The following is an 18,879-nucleotide window of genomic DNA, read 5'->3' on the forward strand; positions in this document are numbered from 1 at the left end:
AGTTACACGTTAGGGTTTCCTTGTGAAGTATCCATGATTCACGTGAGTAGGCGGGCGAGGAGATCAAGGGCTTCATTATAATAAAAGTACGGGGTAGATCTACAAGACACTACTTTACTGATTACAAATTTAACAATCACTAATTATAATACAGACAGATCAATTGGATGTAGAACGATCACTTTATTATAACCGTCGTTCCACCTGAACGTGGGGAGCGTGCGCAACGTCTTTACACTCTCGTTGCTCAATCCAAACTGACCCTAGACACACATGTGATGTCATCTCACGCGCGCCCGAAGGGCGCGTGGGGGATGATGATCGAGGCGATAGCCTCCTCCATCAGGTATCAGCGCTGGACATGACTATGTCCAAGTCGTTGGGGTGGGGTTCTTGCGTCCCCCATGACGTTTTTCCTTCCGTTTTTCATCGTTACTTTCTTCATTTGGCTTCTGGGTTGACGCCCCCGCTTGTCCCGAGCGATCGAGCCCCGTAGGAAGGATACACGGGGCGATTAGCTGGTCGGCGAGGATTATTGCCTTCAAGACTTCCGGGACTAAGTGTTCTAGTTGGAATGATTTTATGAGGGTGCCCAACATTCCAAATGCCTCATCACTTATGTCCTCAATCCGCAATGGTTGTTTTTCCATTATGCGGGTACTCTTTGGTTTCTTTTTTCCTTTGGCCTCTCGAGGCAGGGCTTGATTTGCCGGGTATGGATTCGTCTGCCGCCACGTCTTCTGATCGTGGGTTAGGCTCTGGATCGCTTCTTTCTGGACGCAACAACTCTTCATGGTTGTTGCGGGTATCTACAAAAAACTCATTGCGGGTAGTTTCATATTCCTCATTTTTTTCCTCGACTTGTGGGAGGGGCGGCGTGGGGGAGGCAACAGGCTTTCTGGAGCCGGTGCGCGTAACCGTGCTTGCGCGTCTGTTGCGAGCCTCTTCTTTGTAGACCCGGCAGCTTGTGTTGCTTGCCGGGTGGGGTCCACCGCAGTTTACGCAGGTGGCGGGTTCCGTCAGTGGACGGCTGCAGTCTCTGGCTGGATGCGGTCCGCCACATCGTACGCAAGCTTGCTGCCGATGGCAGCCGTGCGACGAGTGTCGGAAGCCCTGGCAGCGGTGGCAATGTGCTGGCCCTTTCTTCGAGCGCCACAGTTCTACCTTGATGCAGGAGATCTCTTCAGGATTATAAAATATATACATCCTGGCCGGCCTCTTCTTGCTTGCACTCGCCGGCAGTACTCGGGACTGTAACCCCGTGAGCGCAAAGCGTCTTCAATATCTGCTGGTTCAGTGTCGACCGGCAGGCCCCGAATCGCAAACTTAAGTCTGCGATCTACCGGCAACGCGTAACTGAACCAGGGGAGCTTCGCGGTTTCTTCTTGACTTGAGAGGTACTGCTGTACCACTCTATATTCTGCTTCGTCCGCTGGCAGGAAGTGGACCCCTTTTTCGAAAGGGCGATTTGGGGGCCGACCCTACTTCTCGCGCAGGATCTTGAAGGGTTGGATCCAGTTGGGCATTTCTTCAACCACCAGCGGTGGCATTCTTCCCTTGCGGGTGGTGTCGGCGGCCGTGGGGCCGGTTGTGGCCGTGGGGACAGTCTGCGTCTTCATTTGGTGGCCGGGAGTCGATACTACTGCGGCGAAACTCGCAGTTGGGATGCATTTTGTGGTGGCATCTCTGGTGAGCTTGCCCGTATACGGGTGTGCTCACCTGTTGATGGGTGCTGGCTGCAGGTCGATGGAGGTGCACTGTAGGTCTGTATCTCCTTGATCGTGAGATCCTCTTGACTTGAGAGGTACTGCTGTACCACTCTGTATTCTTCTTCGTCCGCTGGCAGGAAGCGGATCCCTCTGCGGTATGGACGGGCGTTTGCGTTCCGACCCAACTTCTCGAGCAAGATCTTCAGGTGTGGGATCCATACGGGCATTTCTTCAATCGTCAGCGTCGGTATTTTTCCCTTTCGGGTGGTGGCGGCGGCCGTGGGGGCAGTCTGCGTCTCCATTTGGCGGCCGGGAGACGATGCAACTGCGGCGAAGCTCGCAGTTGGGGATGTATTCTGTGGCGGCATCTCAGGTGTGCGCACCCGTATACGGGTGTGCTCATCTGTTGATGAGCGCTGGCTGCAGGTTGATGGAGGTGCGTTGTAGGTCTGCATCTCCTCGAGGATGCTCTCCACACTAATAGAATGATAGTTTGGAGAGAGCTTCTTTTCAACCGCGTGGCATGCGGTCGTGACCAGACGCGCATATTCCGCCTTAACACCCGCGACCTTGATCCCCAGACCACAGTACGCAACTGCGAAGTTGAGCATGCTCTGGCTACACAACATAATGTTGTGTGCTAGGGATTCGGTCTTGGGCTTCAGGGGAGCGCACTGGATGGTCTCGACGGGCGTGTCGTCGCGGGTCTGCTGTGGCGTCTTGTTGGGCGCAACGCGTGTTTTAGACGCGGCGGGCACTCGCGGCGGTTCTGCGCTGATGTGCGGCGCGGAGGCGATAGGCGTCGTGTCCATCGGCGATTGTGGTTGCACGACGGACGGCTTCCTTTTTCTTTGACTTCTTTGATGACATGGCGTCGGGCTCCAACGTCGGTGGAGCTGGGACCGTACTTCACTGCTCAAGGCCAGCAGCACATCCCTCCCTGCAGTTGTGCCGTTCTCCGGGGGATCCCGCTGGTGGGAAGCCGGGTAGTAGGTACTGAGCCTGGAGGGCAGCTACGTCGCCGGAGATCGGAGTTGGTGACGGCGTCCTCGCACCACGGATGATGGCGCGGCGCTTTCTGAGGGTAGCTTTAAAAATAAAGCGACTCAGAGAGCTACACTTAGTCTTTACACTCTCGTTGCTCAATCCAAAATGACCCTAGAGAAATTAAACATTGCCTTATATACCCTGTAATGGCCGCCGCCCCAGTCTCCGGTGTTACGTCATCCGTCAATGTTGGCAACAATGACAGATGACAAACTAACCTAACTTCGACAAAATAATTAAATTGCGCCGTCAAATATTATAACTCTAAGCACTTACCACATGTGTAGACAACTTTAAGATAAGTCCTGCTTCCCGTTCGACAAGGTTTGCCGAACATGTTGCTGTCAGCCGATAGAACGCACCGTCTCTTTCCATGACATTCTCGCATAGCTGTCTCCGTTGCGTATGGTTCTAGGCATGCTGAAATAATTTCATGTTTTACTTTCTAAGAAAATTTAATACTATAATTATTTAAATGTTATTAATAAGTTCTCTTAAGTTTTAACTCTGCTTAGTTTTGTAACTAAGAAAAATTTAAATATATAAATATTATGATTGTTCATTCTCAGTTACATTTATGAAAATTTTATATATGTTCACAAGAATCGTCACCTTTTTGCTCTTAATAGTGATTTTCATTGTTATAACACTAGGAATAAGGGATTGCTTGCAAATAGTTCTAGTAGGCTTATTCAGCATTACCTATAAATAGATTTAAATGTTTTATTAAAAAAATGGCTCTGTCGTAAATCTTACTACCCCACAGCTGAATATCTCCGTGATCGGACAGCCTGATACTAGATTATGATTATTTTATAGCAATAGCAATGACAGTACAATATTGTAAATTATATTAAAAAGAGCGCAAAAAATAATGCTGGGTGAGGTTTTTAGGCCGCTTCTTCTCTCTTAGAGCACAATTTGTTTCCGAAGCGGTAGTAGTATCTAGTATATGAGAAATAACATCAAAAAGAATTCTAAAGGTAGTTTTGAGAAATAAATGCCTAACTCTCCATGCAGGATAAAACGGCCTAACGTTAGGGGTTGAACGCGTCCTATAGAAGCATGCAATGCTTAAAACTAAAAAAACAAAACTGTATATGCTTATAGAAATTAAAAACTATCACTACAAGGAAGCGTACCAAGATACTAGCAGCATTTCCGCGTTGGATAGCTAGGCTGATCCATTGGCCCAAATATCTGACAGCGCTTAGGTTTCCAGTAGCTCTATTGAGGCACGTAGGTTTTTTCGCTTTGCAAATTCTCCGCGCCTCTGGACCAAGTGTTGCGGAACCAAACGTTACAAAGATGTAAGACTCACTGAGACCAATATATTTCTGACGTTTTATATCTTTAGCAGTTGAAGCAGCAGCTCCGATACCAACTGACGTAGCTTGGACATGAGAAGGAGCCTATGTGTCAACGCAAGCCACGTCCTACACCAGCGCCATATCCAAGGCCATTAGGGTCATTACATAACCGGCAAATGTGTTAAAAACATGGTCATCAATAATACTTTATTAGTTTAATTTTACTTCAATAAATAACTATTATAAAATTAAATGTTTTATTCTTGAAGTTAGAGCACAAAATGTCATCGAAGTATTCGATTGAGTGAAAGAAGATTAATTTTATACACTGACCTATTTTATACTCAATGACTACTTAACTGCTATGAAACGAACAGAAACGTTATATTTTTATTGATTTTGTTTCTAAATTTGAATATTTTACGTAGATACTGGCAATTATCATATTGTATTGTCATTTCATGTGATAGTCAATTTTAGTAAGATTTCATATACCTACAATATCATAACTAGCTTAATATTTTCGTAAAAGAGTTATAAATTACTTAGCAGAAAATCGCCACTGTAAAGATAAAAACAAGAATACCATATTTAGACAAAATACTCCCATTTTAACTGCAATATTGCAACTTAACTCTATTTCTATGAAGGCTTTGAATTAAATTACGCTATTCAAATTCGGAGACGGCGTTGTCATTTTGAATCCACGCTGCAAATATCTCTCAAAGACATAAAGTAGAATATGAATGGCTGTAACTTAAAAGTAATAGCGTTCTCTACGTATAAGATATATTTATAATAATATTTTATAAACTATCTTCCGATACTTGAAACGCTGTGACGTTTATTTTTAGAATCATTTCCATTATTATATTTTTTATGGAAGCGGAGGACAAATGAGTGTTGATGATGTTAAGTGATCACCGCCGCCCACATTCTCAACGTTGCCAGCCTTTTAGAAAAATGTACACACTTTTATGAATATTAATTGTGTTTTCTTATTTTCGCGTCAATTTGTGTTATTATTGCGCTATTAAGAAATTAAGAAGCGTCTACACTAACCCGCAAAGTATAAAACGAATACTATAAAACTTCAGCGATTCTTTGGTTGGGTGTTCTATAACTAAGAATTGTCCATAAGTAATAAGTCTCAACGCCAAGCTCGATCCAAACACTGTATGAAACGATCGTATCTGACTTTATCTAGTCGCGATCCTAGCCCTCTGGATTGTAATTTTTAGTCCCTTTAGTAATCTTGAGGGAATATGTAATACTCTAAAATGTATTATAATTTGTAGTCCCTTGACTATGGCCATGATTACAATATCGTCTGCAAAGCGAGTCGTGTTTCATCATTGATTTTGAAGCCCAGTCCGTTCCAATCCAGAAGCTTAAATACTTCTTCCAACGCAGCGGTGATATGACTTCGCCTTGTCTGACTCCTCGCTGCAATCATATAGGGTTCAAATTCTAAACCTGGAGACGGCCGTATATGGGCCTTTTCATACAAATACTTCAACGGTTCAATATACCGATAATTAATGTGACTTTCTCATAATCCATAAACCCCAAGCATAGTGGCTGGTATTTCTCCGTCTTCTGCCCCATCGTATTTATGTGGCCTATGGTGCTAAAGCCTTTTCAGAATCTGGCTTCGTGACGCTGAAGTCGTCAAAACCTGCACAAGAGATGATTTATGATAGACCTAGAAAACAACTTATATATGTATATGGCTCAAAAGTGACGAACTTCACCGCTCTTCGTCAAAACTTCCTTAAAGCCTCCCTAGTATCGGAATTATACTGAGCCACAAAATCTCTAGCGATCGCCAAATCCACTGTCACCTAGAAGGTGACTTGCGTATGAGGACCCCGATACAACTAGGGACAGTTGGTCACCCTTGCGGAAGTAAAGCATTTGCCGGGAATTTAATGCTATAAAGTCCTCAACCTGTTTAGAAACTTCAGACGACTCCATGACATGCCATCGAAGTCTGCTCGAGCTGCTTCTCCAGCTCCTAGAACGTCTCGTTCATCCGCTGTGTCTTTATTTGTGGTAGTTTTTCAAACCCGGGTATTCATAACACAAGGGGTAATAAAAAGTCAGCGCTTATGTGATTGCTACAATGGCCACCACGAACGGGCCGCTGTAGTACACTTCCTCCTCCTCCCTGCGTCGTAATCCTCAGTACTGAGGGTCGTGACCTCCCCTCTGTATCACTTTCTCACGTATGATCGCTCTCCATCTATTCCTGTCTCTGGCGGTGTAAAAGGCATTGTGAAGCGTAGAGTGGAGGGCGGAGCGGATCTAGTCGGAGCATCGTGTTGGACTGCGTCCACGAGGCCTCTTCCCATCTATTTTGCCAACCACAATGAGCCCCCCAAGGTTTCCATCGTCCTTCCTTGCGATAGTAACACACTTAATAGTACGCTATAGTCGTATTTTAGGGATATTTGCCAAAATAGGCAGACGGGTAGGCGATATTAGTAGATAGAGATGCTGATGATACTGCTGCCCATCTTCCGTTCTTTGTATCCCTAAGTCGCCTCTTACGACACCCACGGGAATAGGTGTGGTGATGTTATTCTGGTGTGACACCACACACACAGTAAAGTACTGCATCCAATATATAAAATAAACATTGTATTTTATTACATGTAACCGAATACGATTGTACACTAATTGAGAAGAATAAGGAAAACCTTTCACAGTAAGGAAATCATTGGTATCTATTTCATTACACTTACGTCAATAATGCTTGTCTGTAATTAACGTTATACGTGCTGTTATTTCTTTATTCAGTATTCGTTTAGTGGTATTTTCATAGCACAAATCATTAGATATTCGCAGCTTCATTAGATCCGTTCAAGCTTTCAAAACAGAGCATGGATTGTTTTCGCTTCACATAAAAATATTATATACAGCATGGAACGACAATGATGGCATTAACTTAAATTAATGACTAACAGTTCTGTAGTCACATACTGTCATATTATGTAGAGAACATATGATCTGTAGACACAGTTCGATATGACCATGCTTATACATTCTTGCAACGCAAGTTTTCATCAAATATTAATCCCCAGTTACGAGCTTCGTCAACCCGTTCGATGTTTACATGATTTATTTGCAACTTCGGATTATCCGGCTCACTTGTTCCCACAGATACAGGCTGCCAAGGACTACCTTAACATTTTGTTTTAGAAGGATTAAGAATTAATGAATTACGATGTGACCAAATAGAAATTCGAAGTATCCTTAATTTTTTATGAGATATTGTTGGGTCTTGGATCAGCGAACATATGATATTTACTATTTTTAATATTTGAGATCATAATAAATGAACTGTACAAATGAAAAAGCAGAGGTCTCAGAATTGATCCCTGTGGTATCTCTGTTGATAAGTGTACGGGTAGATGATTTATTACTACCATCTTCTACAAGCTATTCTAAACAAAACAATGTTTGAAATCACATAATAAGGAGTTTTATCAATACGATAACCTTATAACAGACAAAAACAAAAATTTATCACAAATTTTGCGAAAAATAGTTCAAGAGCTCTCACGAGTCAATTCTCATTAGTGATTCAGACCTTCCACGTTGAAGAGTAAGTTAAGATGTTCAAGAGACTAGCCTTATCTTCATTACTTTGTACTTAGTTCATTAAAACCTTGCTCAAGTAGCAAATTATCTGAATAAAATTTGAACAACTAACAGGGTTAATGTAAATATTATAAAATCTCAGTTTAGTTTTCAACAGAGTTGAAGATTTTACCTGAGAGGTCTGCCATTTAAAGACCGATTTCACAATTTTTTAGTTAATGCAATAAACTTCAAGTAGTATATATTCACCTTTACCTGTAATAATTTATATTTTAAATATATATTTTAGTAACCTTGTTATAAGTAAATTATATTTGAACTTTGAAGTCGTTTTATAAAGTTGGCACTCGATAATGAGTAACGTTTAAGTATGGAACGTCAGATATATTCAAATGAGTATCTACTTTGCTTTATATTGTGATGCCACTGAGTCATATTATAACTTTTATTTAATATTATATTCAAGTAATTTATATGGTATTATTGTATTGAACGTTTTTATTAAAATTTGGTGTACGACTATTATTATTGCTATACAAATAATTTTTTTTGCAAACTGTACACTTCAATTAACATTTGACACAGAGAGGTCATTGAACTTCTATTCCTATCTGAATCACATTATAGACTCGTATATATCCGCTTTCTTTTGTTCCAATTTTAAATTTAAATATTCTATGATATAATTTTAAATCTCATATTGAAAGTCAGAATCTAATACCCATTCAAGACGCAATGCGTCAGATCTGAGAAAAGCGAAGAAGCGAAGCGTAAGAAACTTGGTAGGATTTTCTTTTGAATATAAAATTGAATTAAAATTAATTGTATCCAATTAATAACAATCACAACGATCGCTTTAATTCTGACCTTATCAGAAGAGGTGTGACCACCACTACCAGAGCTAGAGTTGATATAGATGCGTTGTCGAGGTTTTATTTGATAATACGCTCTCATCTTGTTGTTCCCTAAGACAATACGCCTCACAATATGTTAGAAACTCTTTCTGTTTTTGGAAGTACTGAGAGCATTAGTTTTTTTATTATTTCATTAAAAAAAACTTCTAATACTTTTAAAAAATATTAAAAGAACACAATATTTAAAGATATGTGCTTATATTATGATTTAAAATAAATTAACGAATATTTGTTGCTGCAGTGTAGTCATGCCTTTATAATATTTACAAATTGTGAGTGTCGGTCTGCGCATTGCGCCGCTCGGTCGCGTAATTCACTAAAGTTTTTGTATTATTGTATGTAGTGTGTCTTTAGTTGATATTATTTAGTGTAATGTAGGTAACTTATTTATAAATGCTCTTTTGATTATAATTTGAATAGTTATTTTTTTAAGGGTTTCATCTAGTGTGTGCTCACTGTTTTTTTGCCACTTTACTGACTTTGTTAATATTTATATATAAACAGGAAAAATAATCGATATATAGATATTGTTATATTCTCTCGCGTAATATTATATATAGTAATTAGAATATATTTTCTCAGTGTCTTAAGTGAATATTGTAATATTCTTCAGAGAAATAATGGTCTTAAATCGTAACTTGGGAAACATGTCGTCTTGGATGCAAGGATCCAAACGAAGAGCACGACGAAGGAAAACGATCGAAGAGAAGATCGTAGTTAATCTGATTGATTTACGGAAGAAGACATCATTAAAACAACTTAAGAGCCTTCAGGTGATATAGATGGTAGTAATGTCTCCGATTCCCGATAGTCCAATTAGCTTTGTTTTGGTCAAATTGTTTGATATGGTACTGGGCAATTCAAAGCAAGACCTGCACCTTTTAATGCTAATTAACAAAGTTTTAATGCAGGCTACTTATTTTTTTCTGCATTGCTCTATATAAACCTCTATCGCTTAATAAAATCTTATTCATTTTCTATGAATAGGGCCCTGCCAATTCCTTACATGATCGCTTTATTTCGAAGTGTTCAATGTTCATTTCAGATGAACACCACATCATAATGACCTACCTACTTAAGTTCCGTGATAAAAGTGATACAGACTTTAGAATTCGGATCTAAATAGGAACCAAAGTGTTTTCTGCTATCAAGCAGTAATGTGAAAGTATTTCGGTTTGAAGGGCACCGTAGTGAAATTACTGGGCTTATTAATATTAACGCGCGCAATAAACACCCAGAATTTTAGAGTTTTCAATAATCCTGTGCGGCCACCAATGCCTTGATCGTCTCGTCACTTTTTGTCATTTTCACCAATGGGAGGCTCCTTTGCACAGGATACCGGCTAGATTATGGGTACCACAACGGCGCCTATTTCTGCTGTGAAGCAGTAATGTGTAAGTATTTATATGTGTGGGTCTTAAGTGCCCCGTACCTAGTGAAATTACTGGGCAAACGAGACTTATCAATTATGTCTCAAGGAGACGAGCGTAATTGTATTACCGATCAGAATTGTAGGGTTTTTCAAGAATCCTGAGTGACTCTACATTGTAATAATAATAATATTGACACACTTCTTAGACAAATTATCTTGCCCCAAGTTAAGCATATATAGCCTGTGTTATGGGTTACAAGAAAATGATATATTTAATACAATATACTTACTTAAACATACATAAATTCATATAAACATACATAAATACATTTAAACATCCATGACTCGGAAACAAACATCCATATTCATCATATTCAATGCTTGCACCTACCGGGATTCGAACCCGGGACCTCTAGCTTAGTAGGTAGGATCGCTAACCACTCGGCTATACAGGTTGTCTATAATGGACAGGGTGTATCAATTACCATCAGCTGAACATCCTGTTCGTTTCATCCCTTATTGACATAAAAAGAATAAAGACCGTGGCATATTATCTGAACGCTAAGTATTTACTACAGATTTTCTATACAAAGTGCATCCAAGAAAAATTTTGGAAGTATTTTATTATCATTTAATAATGAACCACGTTCATTAATTATTATAGTCACGTACTTAATATGAAACAACGTTAGCTGGCTTGTGTTGTTAATAATTTCCGCTGCAAAGAAGATAATAGCATTTTCCAATTAGGATTTGCTACGAATATTGTTCTAAATCAGACTTACAGTTATTATAGGATCAAGCCAGGAAAGTGTTCGCTCGACCCAATGTCCGGCTTGAACATAATAACACAAGCCCCACTATCTTTTATAAACATACTCGGAAAATGTAAGTTATTTCTTCAACTTATTAATATTTTTGTATGTAACTTAATAGTTCGAAAAGAAACGAAGATTATGATAACGAAATTCAATATTGTTCGAGGAGTTTGTACTATCTTACTTGTAATGTGTTGTGTTTTATAACTTTCAAAATAAGTGACGAGACGAGCCGGACCTTCACCTGATAGTTATTGATACGCCCTGACCATTACGATGCAGTGCCGCTCAAGATTATTGAAAAACCCAAAAATTTTGTGCGGCACTACAACTGCGCTTGTCACCTTGAGACTTTAGATGTTAAGTCTCATTTGCCCAGTAATTTCACGAGCTACTGGGCCAGGCCGAAACACAGTAATGCTTACACATTACTGCTTCACGGCAGAAATAGGCGCCGTTGTGGTACCCATAATCTAGCCGGCATCCTGTGCAAAGGGAAGTAAACAGTACTGGTAAACAGTAGAGTAACAAGTATATTAATTATAACATTATTTTTATTATGGTATAAGTATTTATTTTAAGATAAAATTATAATAACTATATTTTTGCTTGTATTTTACACGTGGTTCAAGATACAGCAAGAAGTTTAGGTACATTTATAAAATATAATTACAGTTAATAACAATAATAATAAGAAATAGACAAATTGTCGTAGTACCTGGACCTGGCACACGAGGCTACATGATGTGGATGTGGGATGTTGATCCAACAATAATTGTCCCAATAGTCGTTTCCGTAAACGGTCTTATAGCAAAGAGTTATATATGTATAAAAAGATAACTGGATTAAGGGTCAGTTACAAAAAGCAGCTGTTTTGGGAACGGCACGCATCGTGCGGAAGTTCGTCAGTCTGTCGCCCTAACCACCGCCGAATTGTCGTGAACCAACGCCGGCGGGACTCTATTTTTTATATTTATATTTGTAATATTGTTTTTTATAAATATGTTATATATATAAATGTAGAAAATAAGATGAAATTTTAATAAAGAGGATAATAATAATGTAATTAAGGTTTAAATTGATTTTAATGTAACTTGTAACTTTAATAATATAAGGGAGAAAGTATGATCTGATTATCAGTTAGCTAATTGTAAGTTTAGTTAAAAACGAAAGATTAAGATAAACTAAAAATGTAAAATTAAAGACAAAAACAATTCTCTGCTATTATATTTATAAATAACAAAAACGATACGAAAAAAGTGTGAATTTCATTAAAGCAAGGTTAATAAAAGGAAATACAACTGTGCTCAATGAGCGATCTCCCTTACTCGATAGTTCGATGCGTTTCTCGATTGTGCTCGGTACTAAGCGTTCATATATCTAGCGACATTAAGGCTAGGGACCGAGCCAACGGCCTTGAGATATCGAGTGGAGCTAGGTTACCTCTCCCGTACAAGATCACCATAGTTTTAAATCGGAATTAGAAGCATTTATTTATGTTTATTGCAAACATATTACAATTTTCTTTACAAAACTAAATACTTTGTCGTGTTTAATAGTATTTGTGTACAATTAATAAGTTTTCGTACAATTTTTACCTAGATTGAATAATAAGCATGGCTCCAACTGTAAAAGTAAGGGTATTTAGGTGTCTTATTTTTTTACTCTCTATAAAAAATACAAATGTTATGAATTCATTAAGTTTCTTCTCATGTTCTGTAGATATATAATTATTTTTTTGAAAAAATATAAGTTTTGCGCTATTTTGGCGATTTCTTGGTATAGCAGCCTTAAGTTCCATGGTAACTTTGCAAAAAGGCCGAATTTGCCTTTACGAATGCTGTTGTACTCAGTAAGGCTAGACAGTACTTCACTTCAAGCCACCACCTGCAACTACATAAGGTGTAAAAGTGACCTGACATGGAGCATTTTTTTCACGTCTCAGCGGGCGCTCCCCCGTACCAGCTTCTTCCATTTGAATGCATACAACGAAGAGCGGCTCGAAATTTTTTGATGTTGCGTAGAAATGTGTACTATCTCTGCATCTTCTACTGCATATAGTAATTGGAGTCCTCAGATGACTTCCTCAGGTTGATACCAGCCGTCGAATTCCACCACCAGACATTATGTCAAGTTATCAAATTCCACCCGTCTCATGCTGACCTCTAGTAATCAATTAGTGAGAAACTTCTTGATTCGCACAGCCACTTTGGTGAATTAATTTCTGGCTTCAGTTTTCTCGAACCCATATGACTTAGGGCATTTACCTTCAAGAACAGAGCATACTCCCAACTTAAAAGCCAATAATGTTCCTCTTAACCCCTGGTTGTCGTCATCAGTAAATCCCGTCACATAAACCCTGGCTTCCTCTTTAAAAAAAAACTTATTTAATATCCACAAAAGAAGTGCTCCGCGTACCCGAGGAACACACTTTAAAAAGATTTTAACTTAGTTATTTGTACCGTGAACATTTCAGAAAATAATTTATTCCTTGTTCGCGATCCTCAATCCAATTAAGGAAAATCGTATTAAGCATCGAAACAAAAGAAATACTTTCATCATCTTTAAAATGATATCAGTTAAAACAATGATACTGCAAACAAAACACGGGCACAGGAATCAAACCAGCAATCCTTACTTTCAAGGTGTAACTGTTTATGTAATTTATTTATTTACTCATCAATAAGCGTAACTGCACAGAGCACGTAGTAGCGACATTTAAAACAAAACTTTTATTAAATGTTTTGTATTTACCCATGTATATAATATATACAGTATAGTACAACGTTAATACTTCTTAATTAATTAAATAAAAGTGTTATTATTGGTGTTTTCTAACTGTGTTGTGTTAAATTTTAATATTTAAATATATTGCACTTCGAATTATTTTAAAGTACCCACAACATTTGTTTTGAAAGTGTTACACGTTCTGATATTATAATTATTATATTAAGTAGTTTCTAAAACAAATAATGCCTAACAAGTGTCCTGATTGTGGGAAATTCTTCGCAGTGGCTGACAGTTCTAAGTGCAGTAAGTGTTCTATTCTATATCACCGACAGTGCAACAATATCAGTCCTGATTCGAGAATCAGTAATAAATGGGTATGTAAGTCATGTAAAGGAAGATCAAACAATAAAAGGGTAGACTGTAACCGGTCTCAGGATGGCGAAGATGTCACCATCGATTCTGAACCTAGCGAGACCCCGTGTCTAATTCGAGAAATTCAACTGTTGCGCTCAGAGTTGTCGGGCTTTAGAGTTGAGATGACAAAACTGTCATCATTGGTATCTGAATTTAATACAAGGCTCGATACAATAGAACAACGGGTGTCAAATCTTGAGGACGCCTCAAATCTAATTAAATTCGAAGACGTCCAACAACAAAATGCTCAGCTGAACAGTTCACTTGATGCGTTACGGAAGCGACTCAATAATAGCGAACAAGAGCGACTACTGAACGACGTAGAAATTACCGGAGTAGAGGAAAGTGGAGGCGAGAATCTCCTCCATGTCGTCATCACCGTAGCGCAGAAGATAGGTCTAGCCATCGACGAGCGTGACATCGTCAACGTGCACCGGCGCGGGGCCCTGCGAGCCGCGCGGGGTGAGGCGACGTCGAGCGGGCCGGCGGGAGGTGAGGGCACGCGCCCGCGAGCTTTAGTGTGTAGGCTCGCTCGCCGACACCTGCGTGACGAGCTGCTGCACGCGGCCCGGGTACGGCGCCACGCTGATACGTCGGGGACCGGCATAGGTCACAAACCGCAAAGGTTCTACGTTAACGAACATTTAACATTCGATAATCGTAACCTGTTCTATAAGTCGCGTGAACTAGGCCGAAAACTAAATTGGCGTTTTATCTGGACTCGTGATGGTCAGATATATGCTAGACGAGACAGTTCGTCTAAAAAATTTATAATTCGATCAGAGTCTGATTTAAAAAAGGTTTTTTGTGTTTAATATATATTTGTTATTGTCAGTTAGATTTCAGATTTGTTAGTTTTTTTAATATTTATTTTAATTTCTATATGTTTCATTTTAATTTTATATTATATATTTTTTCCATAGGTTTCTTAGGAGTGTTTAATTTTATGAATGATATAGTAGTATCGAATTTATACAAAAGAGTACTGTGCGGCAAATCTAAATATTATTTAAATTTTAAATTTTCAAATGGGGTGATGAGTCACGTTTTGCGTATTAGAAATTTATTATATTATATTCTCAATTTTATTAAGATAAATTACATCAAAAATAAAATGCGGTCTAAAATCAGCTATATTATGCAGTTTAAATGTTATATATCAAACGAGCTTTATTCTTTTATAATATTATATAATTATCTTATAAATTTAAAAGTTTCGTTATTGTATGGTTGCTTTAATGCTATAGTTTTTGATCGTTATTTATTAGTATTTTATCACTTTATTACACATATTCAATATACTACTTTAAATATATTTATATATTATTTAATTATTATATATAATATTATATTTAAAAATTATGCCAAATAGGAAGGACAAATTAAAAATTGGGCTACTTAATCCGGGATCCCTTGGCACAAATCACGACGAGTTTCTCGTAGCAATGGATCGGCACAACGTGGATCTGATGTGTATCAATGAGACGTGGCTGCGCGCTGGGCATGAGGGCCTCGCTCCAGCCCCGGCTGGCTACAGACTGCACCACGTGCCGCGCCCTCCCAGCGTGCGCTCGCGCGGGGGTGGTGTTGGCTTTTACGTGAAGAAAGATATTTCGATGCGGATTCTGTCGCACCCTATTGCTCCTACGGTTGAACAAATGTGGCTCAAGGTCGAGGTAAGTGGTAATAAGCTTGTAGTCGGTACAGCATATCGCCCTCCGTGGATGGACCCTGAGACATTTTTTGATGCGTTAACGGAATCTTTGGGATCGTTTGTCTGGTGTGACAATGTCGTTATATTGGGTGATTTCAATATTAATGGGTTGTGTAACAATCATCCGAACTTTAAAAAAATGGAACTTTTTTTAAATTCGTTTAATCTAATACAGCACGTCTCGACACCTACGCATTTCACTGCTCACTCAGAAACACAACTAGATTGTGTGTGTGCTAACAGAACACTTTCTGTCACACATGTTGTTGTGGATCATATAGAGGCATTAAGTTCTCATGCGTATATCACATGTATCTTGGATTTTCCCAAGCATCAAATGAAACCAAAATTTATTACCTACAGACCCTTCAAAAATATTGATAGAGTTAGTTTTCAACAATCACTGGACAGCATTACATGGGACAAATTATTATTAATGAATAACGTAAGTGATATAGTTCTCAATTTTACTAGTATTATTATATCTTTGTTTGATTTTTATGCACCTAATACAACACGATTTACTCGAGATACTCAATACCCTTGGATTACGTATAATATAAAATTGATCATGAAAAGGCGGGATGAAGCATTTAAAAGGGCTCGTAAAACTAATAATGTAGCACATGTACAGTTTTATAAGGACTTGAAACGTTATGTTCCTCAAGCACTGCGTCGTGAAAAACAAGTATACTTTAACACATATATAAACTCCAATATTAAAAAACCGAAAATATTGTGGAAGCATATTAAGGACCACATTAGGCTAAAAAATAAAATTTGTAATTTACCTCATCATCTTAATGATCCAAATAAAATCAATTCCCACTTCCTTCAAATTCCAGGCACTGGCCATGTGACATTATCAACTCTGACTTACTATGAATTTCACAGACACAGTAATACAACATTTGAATTTAAAACGATTGATGATATTATAGTACGTAAAGCTCTTTTTGAACTTAAATCGCAAGCGATTGGTATTGACGATATTTCACTTGACATGTTACTACTGACAATGCCTAAAATACTATCCGTACTAACACATATAATAAATGTCTCCTTCCAAACTAACTCATTTCCAAACTTATGGCGTCATGCTATTATCCGTCCTGTGCCAAAAAAAGACAACCCCGATGACTTTAAAGACCTCCGACCCGTTAGTGTTCTTCCTTGTCCTTCTAAAATAATTGAAAAAATTGTCTATAAGCAATTAATAAATTATTTAGAAACCTATAAAATTTTACCAGAACATCAATCCGGGTTCAGAAAGAAAAGAGGTACCATGACTGCACTCTTAGACGTAGTTGACAACATTCTAGCAGCTCAGGATGTGGGTAAAGTAACCATTTTAGTATTGCTTGATTATTCTCGTGCTTTTGACACCTTAAATTTAACTCTATTACTATCAAAATTAGCCTACTATGGACTCAGTGAAAATGCTATACAATGGTTTCATAGTTACCTCAGTCATAGAACTCAGAAAGTTGTAACCACAGAAGAAGATGGTAAAGTTCGCTATTCAGACTGTAGTAACATGAAAAGAGGAGTTCCACAGGGTTCTATATTAGGCCCTCTTTTATTTATTTTGTATAGTGCGGACATATTGCAAAATATAAAGCACTGTAAGTATCAAATGTATGCAGATGACATTCAACTATATTTATCTTTCAATCCTCACGACATAGTTGATGCAATCAATTTAATTAATTCAGATTTAAACGAAATTTTCAAATGGTCAGAGAAAAACTCATTAATTCTCAACCCAGCTAAAACAAAATATATGATTTTCGGTACACAGAATGGTTTAAATACAATTGAGCGATACAATCTTGATATAAAAATTAATAATTATAAAATTGAACGTGTGCATGAAGCAAAAAATTTAGGACTGATAATGGATGAAAGTCTGCGATTCGAGAAATATATAAACTTGACAATTTCAAATTGTTTTTATCGTCTTAAAGTCTTATATAAATTAAGACAATACTTAAATTTAGAAACACGCATCCGTCTGTGTGATGCTCTCGTCCTTTCTAAATTTAATTATATGGACACCGTTTATGGCCCACGACTACTTAGTAAAACTAAAAATGCCATACAGCGAGTGCAAAATGCGTGCGCTAGATTTTGCTGGAATATTCCTCCCCGTAGTCACGTTACACCATATCTCAAAGAGGCAAAAGTACTCAAGATGGACGGAAGAAGGCATTTACATCTTGCTGTGTTACTCTTTGGCATAATTGCTTGGAAAACACCAGCATATTTATATCAAAAGCTAGAATGGCTTGGACAGCATAAAGCTTTGAATATGGATACGAGGTCAGCCTTTCGGATATTAGCTATTCCAAGCCACCGAACTGCTACGTTTCGGGGAAGTTTTAGATATCAAGCCACCAAGTGCTGGAATGATTTGCCACCTCCACTTCAACTTAGTAATACCATTCAAAATTTCAAAATAAAAACTAAAAATTACCTACTTAATGATATTTATAAACCTGTTTAACTGATTGTACCTCTTTTAAATTTAATATTATAATATTAACATTTATACTAACCATAATATATATTAAAACTTATTTATTATGAATAACCTCATTTTTTATGATTTTTCCGTCGTTAGAAGATCTACATGATCTTCTGACGAAAAACTTCTAACTACATATATTTTTTTTTTTTAAGAGTTAAATTAAAAAATTAGATCTATACTGCATTTATTTATTTATATTCATAATTATAATTTAAAAATTACTAGTCGCTGCTACTCCCAGACTCAATAATGTTGGGGCTACTGAAAACCAGTGCTACATTGGCACCACGCCATTGCAGCTTTTTACTGAGTTAGCTCCATTTGGTGACATTCACTGCCGCACAGTACCTTTTTAGTTTTAAGCTATAAATTGTATTATTTAATTTGTTTTATTTGTTAGTTCTAAGAAATTATTACTTATTTTGGTTTGTATCATTTTAATAATTGTGTGGTGGTGGTTTTTGTTATCAATAAATTTTTATTCTATTCTATTCTATTCTATTCTAAAATGGCGGAACTGTTTAAAGTATTCGGATTCTTCCTGAAGCGTGAATGAATAAGTTAATGAAATTAAAAAGAATGAAATAGATGAACATTTTACAGTCGTCATGAGTTGCTAAGAAATTCTAGGATTATACACAAATAATAATTTGAAAACAAAATTTTATGAATGACGCGGAAGAGCACTCGCACAGAACGCGAGAGGTCGTAGGTT

General features: G+C 38.0%; 1 protein-coding gene across 1 annotated transcript in view; it reads right to left on the reverse strand.

Annotated features, from left to right (window-relative positions):
* The window catches only part of LOC126969335 (protein eva-1 homolog C-like), a 643,451-nt gene that overhangs the window by 555,884 nt on the left and 68,688 nt on the right, over positions 1 to 18,879 (reverse strand). Inside the window, exon 6 of the mRNA XM_050814691.1 lies at positions 3,033 to 3,176. Within this exon, the coding sequence (XP_050670648.1) occupies positions 3,033 to 3,176 (144 nt within the window). The remainder of the gene's footprint in view (positions 1 to 3,032; positions 3,177 to 18,879) is intronic.

This window comes from Leptidea sinapis, chromosome 18 (genome assembly GCF_905404315.1).
Source record: "Leptidea sinapis chromosome 18, ilLepSina1.1, whole genome shotgun sequence".
Taxonomy (NCBI): Eukaryota; Metazoa; Arthropoda; class Insecta; order Lepidoptera; family Pieridae; genus Leptidea; species Leptidea sinapis.